At 51.5% G+C, this 10,508-nt stretch overlaps 1 protein-coding gene across 1 annotated transcript; it reads right to left on the bottom strand.

Annotated features, from left to right (window-relative positions):
* Window positions 1-2,722: 2,722 nt before the first annotated feature.
* On the bottom strand, window positions 2,723-5,865 carry LOC101771745 (omega-3 fatty acid desaturase, chloroplastic). The gene is made up of 8 exons (XM_004984794.3): window positions 5,163-5,865; window positions 4,956-5,045; window positions 4,791-4,857; window positions 4,589-4,681; window positions 4,301-4,486; window positions 4,107-4,187; window positions 3,253-3,390; window positions 2,723-3,163 (listed from the first exon to the last, which is right to left on the bottom strand). The coding sequence occupies exons 1-8, from the start codon at window positions 5,645-5,647 to the stop codon at window positions 2,996-2,998; spliced, it is 1,308 nt and encodes a 435-aa protein (XP_004984851.1). The 5' UTR covers window positions 5,648-5,865; the 3' UTR covers window positions 2,723-2,995.
* Between the last annotated feature and the right edge of the window lie 4,643 nt (window positions 5,866-10,508).

Raw genomic sequence — 10,508 nt, 5'->3', positions numbered from 1 at the left:
CCCCCCCCCCCCCCCCCCACCCCACCCCACCCCCCGGGCCGGGTACGTGCAGTGAGATTTACATGTCGACACGCCCGGGGTGACGGCGACACCAGTCGATCGGTCGGTGACGCGACGCGACCTCCGCCCCCGCGCTCGCCACCACCCGCGCGGCCGCCGCGCGCGGAGGCCGGCCGGGTTGTTGCAGCAACCGAACGCGCGGCCGGCCTTGCACCGACCCCCCTTTCCCTAGCTAGCTCGCCCAAGATTTTTATGGTCGGGCCGCGCCACGTTTCGATCGATCCGTTTAGCTGCGGTGTGCCGCCGCACGTGCTACAGCGCCGGAACGTGACAGCATGACTAGGAACGGTATGTGTGGGCGTGTGGCTACCACTACTACCAGGGAGGAGGCTAGCTAGCTAGCAAATGTCGTGGAGTCCTACGACAATAGGATGTCAGTGTTATGCAGCTATGGTGCTCACCGACACGAAGAGATCCCAAGGTTTCCTTTTTCCCAGCTCACGATTGTATGACACGGACACCATGCTTTTGCATGCTCCTTTTTCCACCTGTCAATTATAGGTTTATACTGCACATGGGAAACGCATCCGGAGGTAGATAGGCACACACCGAATGCCCATGATGAGTCAATTTCCCCTTTCCATTTTTTTAAAAAAAAGGAAAGATAGGTTTCTCCCTTTTTTTTCTGAGCGGTTGTTTTCAGTCCAATTTAGAAAGACCCTGTGTCTGTCTGTACAGGTCAATGCAAATCCATCTTTTTGGTCCAAGCAAGATGGGCCATTTGCTCAGTAAGGAAGTAGAGTTATTGGGCCCTTTTGAGCCCATACAGGCCCATACTCACTAATGCATTTGACATGATGGATGTACGGCCTCTTTTTTATTTAGCCCGCCTAAAGTTTCAGGGAAGCCCAACCGAAACGATACGGCAGCGCCGCTCCATCGCCTCTCGGCGCTCTTGAATCTCTGAATCGCCGGATCGGCCGTGCCGGTGCACGGCGGTCATATCCGGGACGACACCACGGCCGCGATCCCGCGCGCGCTGCCTCCGCCCCGCTCGCCACTCCCCCGTCTGTCTCGTAGGCTCAACACCACCTGTTGTCCGGTTCATGCTCTCGCCTCGGTTACGTTACGCGGTGCACCGAGCACCGTGCACCGTGCACCTGCTGTTTGTTCGAGCTGTAAGCTTGCGAGGGCGGGTACGTAGAAGGTCGGCCGGCGGAGCCGCCCCTCCCAGCTATAGTTAACCTTGTTAACGCGTTTCGTTGGGTAAAGTTCATCTAAGATGAGAGGACGCAAAGGAGCATTCGTATGTAACGAGCACACTAAAAAAAAAGCAGGAAAAGGGAAGAGTTCGCCGTGCCCCGCGCACTGCGTACGTGATCATGTTGTGTTTCTCTTCATCGTCGCAGGCCTGGTCCTGGGTGCCTGACCAATGAACGTGATTCATTCTAAACTAGCCACCGACCGACCTGCCGAGGTCTGAGCTTAGTCGCGGCCGGACACCCATCAGGTTCATACCAGAAAAGCTACTAGAGACGATAAGACCCCGCTCGGCTCGGTTCAAACAGAGAAACGGTAAGGAAGGTAGACACGCATGCTTCCGGCTCTGGTCCGAAATCCACTGTGCGCACGAAGAATATGAAGACTATAGTCATGGTTCTGACTGTGACTCTGACTCAAAATCTGGCCTAACGTAATTTGGATACGGGTCACAGGAAGACGAGATACGAGAGATACATGGCTTTTTCCAAAATCGGAACAAAAGGGGGAAAAGTCTCAATGCCAAGGACCAAAGGTTTGCGCAGCTGACAAGGAAGGTATTAAGCGATAGATACATGTGAGATGCAGGATTTTCCCTTTATAATTCTTCAATTTCTAGTGCTTGAAGAAAAAAGGAAATGTATTAGGGAGCTCAGGTTACCAGCGGTACGGTGATATGACGAGGTTCAGATCTACTACTTGTATAAGATTGTGATACACGAAAGAAGAAGAAGAAGAAGGTTGCAGCGGATCAAAGAATCGCTGCTTTTTTCAGCGCACTTCCATGTTAGGATAGTGCTCATTAACAGACCAAAAAATGGTCGGCCCGGCGCCGAGAGCTCACGTCTCGTGTGACGAGAACCCTCAGGGCCACGCACGTCTCGCGGGTTACGCAAGGCGTGTCCACCCCAGACGGGGGGTCGCCGGGACGCCGGCTTGCTGTGCCCTTCGTTTTCGGCTCGACAAGGAGCACTTGCGCTTGTTTTGGAGCGCTCTGTTTCCGGCCGGCGTCGTCGCTCTGAACTGAAGCCTGAACTGAACGGTAGCCACACCACAAGATGATGGGGTGCAGATTTTTCGAGGGCCAGAGGAGCGCGCGCTGGATTGCATCCCGTCCAATCGTCACAAACGACAGGAACCCCACTTGGATTGGGATGGATCCCACCGGGACTCAGCGGCAACAGCCACCGCCCACCACCATTTAGGCTCACCGCTAAAGAGGACAGCGAAACCGTGACATCGATGGGTCCTTTCCCAATCGCCGGAAAACGACCGCTTGCTCTCTCTCCCTTGCTATCGGAATACAATGTTACTGGTTTCCAGCAAGCATTAGCGCCTTGAGCATGCCAAAGAAGGCGCCTCGCTATTATATGATCAGGCTCGTGTCGCACTCAGGACAGCTGAAGCTAGGCACAGTAGCCCTTGTACATAAGTGGGAGTATATACAGAAACTCAGAAAGCCTTCAGGTAACTAAGCTCTTTTTTCGCTCTTTACTATAAAATATACCTCTTGTCCAAAGAATTGCATGTTTGTTACATCGGAGGCGGCCTCCGTTTTCCATCATTGGAAAGAACTACATTTACCCCCTTTTACATGATAATACTTTGCCAACTTACATTCTTGAATCGACATATCAATGGACTCAGGCACACCAATCAGAAATCCCAGGAAGGTGGTCAAGTCTTCAGGCACAGCCCCCCTGAGAAGAATGAAGAATTCGCTACTTGCTATGGTTTATGTCATTTTCTTGTCAGTTTGATAGTAGAGTACATCTCCGGTATCGCTAACATAGTGATCTTGCTTTAAGCTTTCCGCTAGCACCCCAAATAGATGCAACGGGAGAGGACCCGACTTCTTTGGTTCTTTGTAGTATTTGCCAAGCACTGGCTTTGCTGCCTCAGTCTGCAGGTGATCCAAAAACAACATGACTTATGGTCTAGTGAAAGAAACTTAAGAAAGGGAAGCAAGAATAGGGTGGGGCAGACTCTTACCGCCTCAATGAGATGGTAATGCGGGATTTGAGGGAAAAGGTGATGGATGACATGAGTTCCAATGTCATGATGGATATTGTTGATCAATCCATAATCCCGATCGAGCGTTGTCAGTCCTCCACGCAGATAACTCCATTCCTAATAGAGCAAAAGACAATGTGGTATCAATAAGCAACAATGAGCAGCACTTGAAAACCTCAGCGCAGGTGAAAAGTATATAATAGGCTAAGCTAGCAATATACTCCGGTAGACGACAAAAAATAGGAAGTTACATCATTTCCCCTTAAAAGGACAAAAGAGGAAACTGACGTTTTTGTTCTATATGCTTCCATAGCATCCTCCAATTAGATCTTACTCCAGAAAGTGACCAATGAAAGGCTAGACCTTTAATTTATAACATCCACCACTAGGGTTTCTCTGATTTAAAGTTTTACGGTCATGTTGAACATTTGCACACCACATCTTAAATATCAGATTATCTGCCATGTATATACCAGCAATAACATTAACATCTGTCAAGTGGTGTCATGGACAACATCCAGTTTCATCCAAGATAAATCAAAAGGAGAGAGTCAATTGCACATCTAATGTTTGTGGCAGGGTATGTCCTTATGCATCTTCCATTTGTAGAAAGGGTGTATTATGATTATGCAACTCACCAAAGTCTGCTTCACTAACATGCAAGATACTATCCTAAACAAACAGATATAATCTTCTTCTACTAATAATGTCCTAACTTAATTGAGGCAAACATTTAAAAGCTTCTAACCAACCAAAAATGGATGATACCCTAGTTTTTGAAGATTACAACCATCTTGAAACACTAACAATTTGGAAGCTTTGTTAACATTCACCTTTCCACGGTACCAAGGAATCTTGTCTTCATGGCCATGATGGTGCAAGTATGTGACCATATCCAGCCAAGCAACAAATACCTGCACACACCAGCAGCAAACCACATAAATTCTCCAGCACCACACACACCCCACCCATTCAGATTATCATTTAGCAGGACGTGAGCCCAAAATTGAGGACACGTCGCTCTTACCAAGTATGGGACAGCGTAGAGCTTTAGCATCTGAATAGGTCCCATCACAAAGGTGAGACCAGCCAAAACACCAACCATAGCCAGCCAGGAAGCGGTTGATGTTATGATATCCTTCTTTTCATTAGGTTGGAACAGGTCACTGCTTGGGTTGAAGTGTGATCCTTTCTTCCCTGGACTCCTTTTAAACTGCATACCACACATTAACCCGTAGGGCAGAAATTTAGAACCACTGCCATGTTACGAAACAAAACGTCTAACTCATATGTCATGGTATGCTCTTAGCCTCACCAAGTATAACGGGAATGCGAGCAAGGGGAATGGCATGGTAAACCGCAGCTTCCGAGTCATGAAGTCCAGGCTTTTGTACAGGCTCTCTGGTAGCTGAAAGTTATCACAAATGGAGAAACCATCAAGCACGATTCATTGTCATGCACCATCAGCATATAACTCCTCATAAAACCACACGACGAGAAAGCAACAGGAAACCTACCGGGTGCCAGGACTCGTCCTTTTCAACGTGCCCGTGGTTCTGATGGTGCGTCCTGTGGCTAATCCTCCTGCAATTCCATTCAAAGACAGCTCCTTTCTTAGCATCAACGATAATTTGCGACAGAAACTAGCAGGTATATGAAGCATGGGTAGTAAATCATCATACCATCCATGGTATGGGACAAGAATGGAGGAATGGAGAATGTGGCCGACCACGCTGTTCAGCTTGGGGTTGTTTGAGAAGCTCCCGTGTCCACTGCAAACAACCAGGCATGCGGCAGAAGTCAAAGAGCTGAGTTTGTATGGTAAAACTCGCATGTAAATAAAATCCAATCCAATCCTTGGCATGGAGTCGTGGTGGTCGGAGCCGTACCAGTCGTGGCCGAGGACGAAGAGCGCCCAGAACATGGTTCCCTGCGCGGCCCAGTAGAGCGGCCAGACGAGCCAGCTGTCGAGGCGCGCGGCGGCGGCGGCCAGCCCCAGGACGATGACAACATCGCGCAGCACGTAGCTCATGGAGCGCCAGGGGTCCTTGACCCAGCAGTGCTTGGGGATGGCCGCGCGGATCTCCGCCAGCCCGAACGGCGGCGGCGCCCCGGGGTCGAACTCCCCGCCCGCGGCCTCCTCCCCCAGCGGGGAGCTCCCCCTGTCCTCCCCCTCGACCGTCGAGGTGAGGCGCGTGGGCGCGGATACGCGGAGCGCCCAGTCGCGGTGGATGGCCGCGGCCGCGGGCCCGCGCCGCGGCAGCGCCGCGGCGGAGAGCGATGCGGGGGCCGACGGCGCCGCAATGGCGCCCCGGCCCGCGCGCAGGCGGAGCGGCGCGAGGCCGCAGCACTCGGATAGCACGAGCCGAGCCATTGCCGGGGGGCAGGAGCGGCAGGGAGGCCGCGAGACGGGGTGGATACGGGGTGGAGGCGGCCTGGATGGAATGGGTGGCTATCGGCTACTTTGTAGTCCAGTCCACCGCCGCCGCCGCCGCAGGCTGGCACGGGACGGGATCTTCTGCGTTCGCGACGGATGGGATTGGGTTCCTCGGGTCAGGTGTGCGGTGGCCGACGGGCTCTGGGCTCTGGCCGGCCACGCCGAGCCAGGGTTTTTTATACCGGGGCGCGCGCGAGGGAGGCCGCGCCCGGGCGAGCCGGACCCGGAGTGGGGGCGTGGGGCAAGGGATGGGTGGATGGATGGATCATGGGCGAGCGCGTCGCGATGGAGGCCGGCAGGCCGGGACGCGGTGCGGCGTGGACTCGGACCGGGACGAGCAGACTGCGTGGGTCGGGGCCTCAGGGGTCTGACGCGAGCCGAGCTCGAGCTCAGGCACGTGTGAATCGTTGCGGGTCAGGACGGAGCCAGCCAGGGGGCTTTCCATGCCGGCGGCCCGGACTGCCTTTTTTTAATTCGTGTTGACTCGCTTTGGACCCCGCAATGGGAGGAATAACTACTCGTCGATCGTCGTCGGTCTAAAAAGGTTTGTGTGTCGTGTAAAAGTCGTGCGCTCGTGTGGAAATCGCAGAGCGGCGACGGTGCGTAGTTTCATTCCGCCACTGAACGCTAAAGTAAGAGAGTTTATGTATGACAGGTAAGGTAAGCATGCTTTGCCTCGTTACTTCGTTTGCGGACGGTGGGGTGGGAGTCAAAGCCGGATCCAACGAACGGGTCAATTGTTTCGTGTTACAGTCCGTGTGTGCGACTACGTGTTTGTGGGCAGGCAAGATTTCAAAGTGCGCAAAATCTAAACCGAGAGGGGATGTCAGAGGCCCTCGATTTGGAAATGGAACGGGATGCCAGAAGAAAAAAAAGGAAAAAGGAAGACGTAACAAATTGAAGGAGTAACAGATCGAGACACCTTCGTGCGACCTCCTCCTCCTCGACGAGCACCTCATCTTCTCTGGCGACATCTCTAATTTCGGTGAGTTCCGATTTGAGTTAGGGTTTCGGGTTGTGGTTAGAATTTTTAGGTTTCAGTTTGGGGAGGAGATTTGTACCTGCGGGTCTAGAGGGATGGCCAGGGAAGCTCGGATTGGAAGGTGCTGGGGAAGAGGGGGAGGGGAAAGTGGGGAAAGAGGGTGGACTCGCCGGCATTCGAAGCGACGTTGGTGAGGGCGAAGCTAACGGGGGGAGGGGGTAGCTTGCCGACAACGGACGAATCTTACGAGAGAGCGGGGAGGAAGACGATAGGACTTTATTTTTTTTATTTCGTGGGGCCACATATATACGCGAACGGGAGGGGCAGGAGGGCTCTCCAGTGATTGTTTTAGGGAGATCCCTCTCTCCCTAGTTGCCTCCCTCAAAGTATATGGTATCTACTGTGTGTCTATAGAAAGTGAAAAAAACATGTTAATAAGCAAAGGGTTTTCTGATCCATGACGGTGATCTTGTCCAGTGGTGGAAACGGCGAATGGCCGGTAGGCGCCATGACCACCCTAACAAAAAAGGGTTTATTATTACTCCTTTGTCAGTCCATGGTCACCAAGATGCAGGGGTCGAGCCCAACTACCCAACATACACAGCTGCTCGTCAAGACATCAAGATCGCGCCCTCGCAATATTTCATTTTCAATCTTGCAATCGCAGCGGACTCAGCACTAGCGCCGCAGACTGTGGCTCTGTAACAACACCATTGCGCCAACAACAGCGGGTAGCAGGTGGCCGCGGCCGCGATGGAGGGCAATATGAACGACGTGTCCAGCTCTTGATGTTCTTCCACCAACTCAAACCATAAGCAAACCCTATTTCCCTAATCCATATTTCCTAAACTATTTCTGATTTAATTTGTTTTCTCAATATGAGAGAGATTGCAATGAAGGTCACGACATATTTGATTATTAATGATTTCAATATGGTGAAATTTAAATGGACAAGATATATTGATCATTTTTACAAACTATTCGTTTTTGTGTATTGCCATTGCACAATTAATTACTGTAGTCATTGCTAACTAGTGTATGCTTGTGTTGATAATGAAAAATTAGGATAAATTGTCAAATTCTTGAACCGTCAAATGCTTGTCTGCCTTCTTTAATTTTCTATCCAGTTCCGCTATTGATCCAGTCAGGAAGTTCGAGAATGCACGCCTATTTCAATACACACCTCCCTATTCAACACACGCCTCCCTCGTGGAGACAAGTCAATGACTATCCATCCCCCGACTCACTGTGACCGACTAGCACGGTGCATACGGATTTCCAAACGATAAATCTACATCATATGTGTCTATGTTTTCGTATTCATAAGATAGGAACCCCATTTCATCCTTTTTTTATTAATTTAAGGGCATGAGACTCGCAATGTCTCATCATACAATTGTCAGATGAGAGCATAGTCAAACAACTCCAAGTACTGCATGTGGAAGTATAAAAGGCGTCCGGCCTACTAGCTGGTGTGACGTGTTATCAAGTCCCCATTTTTCCCGCTAAAAAGGGGGAAAAAAAGTCCCCAATTTCTACTGGCCCTACGTTCCGTACAATAGTAGCGCATGCACTAATCAAGTTGTGTCTCGTGTGTATAAGTTATAATGCGTATGAAGCTCGTGCATAAGTTATAGGACTTGTGTAAATTAGACCAATCCTGATACGGCTAATTTTATGACTTATAACAAATTGAAAATCTGAAAGATGTCTTTATAGGTGAAAAGTGCTTTCTTTTTTCCATTCTTTATTTCTTCGCCGTGTCATAAAATGATTTAGAAGGCAAACAGTTAAAACGATGGTCGTAGATGTGAACTTCTGTTGGCAGATGTGAAGCTCGTAGTACTACATCATGTAGCAGAGGGTCCCGGTGGATCCGTGGAGCAGGCGCGCCCACGTCACCGGGCGGCGTGCCTGGAGCCGTTGATGAACTGATGGACGGCGTCACGTCGAGATATTTCCCCAGCCCAAGTGGTGGTCGTGCCTCGTCGGCGCGCGCGGTGCGATCTGTGCCTCGAGGCTGGCACGTCCGGGCCCGCGGGGGACAGGAATCTTGGGCGCATCGGAGCTTTTCGCTGCGAATGTGGACTCCGGAGTCCGGACCCGGCCGAATCCTAGTCCCCTGGCCGGAGCAGGATCGAAAATTAATTCAACCGGTAGGGTCGGATTTTGTTTAGGCTCGTCTTTAAAAAACTGGTAACTGAAGGTATTTGAATATAAGGATTTAAGGATAGATATAGTTTATTCTAAAAAATTCCGGGTAATTTATAGACTCAACGCCACGAGGACGGCACACCGTCGACAAGATGTGTGGTCACCATTTCGCGCCGACTCCGACGCAGAGGTACGGTGAAAGTTGCCTGACCGCGACTTCACATGGTACATGCAACCGGAGGACGCACGCGCCCGTGTCGTAGCAAGGCGGGCTAGTGGCCGCAGCGCGCCGTGACCCCGAGCCGCCGAGCGAGCAGGCGCGGTCGGGGCGCGGTCGCGCGCGGGACGGGGCGGCGCGGTGGGGAAGGCCACCGCGGTCGCGAGCAGTGACGCTGGGGACGCCATCGGCCGTGCCGCCGCGATAGGATCACGGGAGGAGGCCGCGTCGAGGGGGAGGTCCGGCGGTGCAGGAGGTGGGCCCGCCTGGCGGCGAGGTCGGCCGGCACTGGATCGGGGCGAGGTCGTGTGGTGCCGTGGACGGAGCGAGTTTGGACGGTGGCGTCGTGGCAGTAGAGAGACACACATAATGGAAAGCGGAAGAGAGAGAGAGGGAGAGAAGATGGATCTGACCTGTGGGTCCCATATGTCAGGTCCGTGTCATTATACAATCAGCATGCCACACAAGCAGTTTTTATACAATGAGCATGCCACACAAGCAGTTTAATGTAGGTACCGATGATTTGGGGCTCACGTGTGCTGATCAGCAAGTCTAGGAACGTGGATATGTATTTTGAGAGTTCGGGAACCTTGATAACACTCGATGCCAAGTTCAAAGATCGGGTGTACATTTTACTCGAGAAAAAATATATCAGATTTTGATCTATGTGATGTGCGCGGCGCTGCGTTCCGAAAACTTCCCTATGTGTGGCAAAATAGCCAAAATCATCCCCGAACTTTCCCCAAAGGGGTCAAGTTCGTCCTTGAACGTTCAAAAGGATCAATACAGTCCCTCAACTCTTGTTTTCGGTCAAATGCATCCTTCTGCTAACATGGCGCTGCATGGTGGCATGAGATGAATGTGAAATGTCTGTTTTGTCCTAAGCTCTTGCATAATGACAGGTGGGACCTACATACTAGGATTTTTCTTTTTTCTTTTTTCTTTTACTCCTCTCATCTCTGGCTCCAGCGGTGGCACGGTGGCAGCTGGGACGATGGAGAGCGGTGGTGGCCGACGGAGTAGCAACTTAGAGGGGTCGACTGTTGGTGCCACCGAGAGGAACATGAGCAGTATAAAAAGTTCCCAATACAAGAGCAAAACGAGCATTTCACTTTCATCTCATGCCACCCTAGCATAAGCTCAGTACAAGCGTGAGGTTATACACTCATACTATGCCTAGCTTGCTTACGACCCGGAGCGGCAGAACATTGTCCTTTGGTCATTGATATTTTGTGGACGGAGGAGGGGATTAGTTGTGGTGGTGGTAGCTGCATCGCCGTCACCGTGGGCGGTGCGCGGTGCTGCGCTATGCTTTGTTTTGTTTGGTTGGTCATGCCTTTGACCCTTTTCCGCTCAGATGGGGGACCTGCACCGCACCGGAGGAGGCCATTACATACATCCACTAATCGAATGCTATAAACATGGGCTAATAATAGGAGATCTTT

Source organism: Setaria italica, chromosome IX (assembly GCF_000263155.2).
Source record: "Setaria italica strain Yugu1 chromosome IX, Setaria_italica_v2.0, whole genome shotgun sequence".
NCBI lineage: Eukaryota > Viridiplantae > Streptophyta > Magnoliopsida > Poales > Poaceae > Setaria > Setaria italica.
The sequence above is the reverse complement of the archived record's forward strand: the minus strand, read 5'-3'. Positions and strand labels throughout refer to the sequence as shown.

Excerpts from the sequence above, each read along its gene's own strand:
- LOC101771745 (XM_004984794.3), bottom strand. The coding sequence starts at position 5,647 with ATGGCTCGGCTCGTGCTATCCGAGTGCTGCGGCCTCGCGCCGCTCCGC. Across the intron at positions 4,858-4,955 it reads CTTGTCCCATACCATGGATG|GAGGATTAGCCACAGGACGC; the intron begins GTATGATGATTT and ends ATGGAATTGCAG. Across the intron at positions 4,188-4,300 it reads TCTACGCTGTCCCATACTTG|GTATTTGTTGCTTGGCTGGA; the intron begins GTAAGAGCGACG and ends TGGTGTGTGCAG.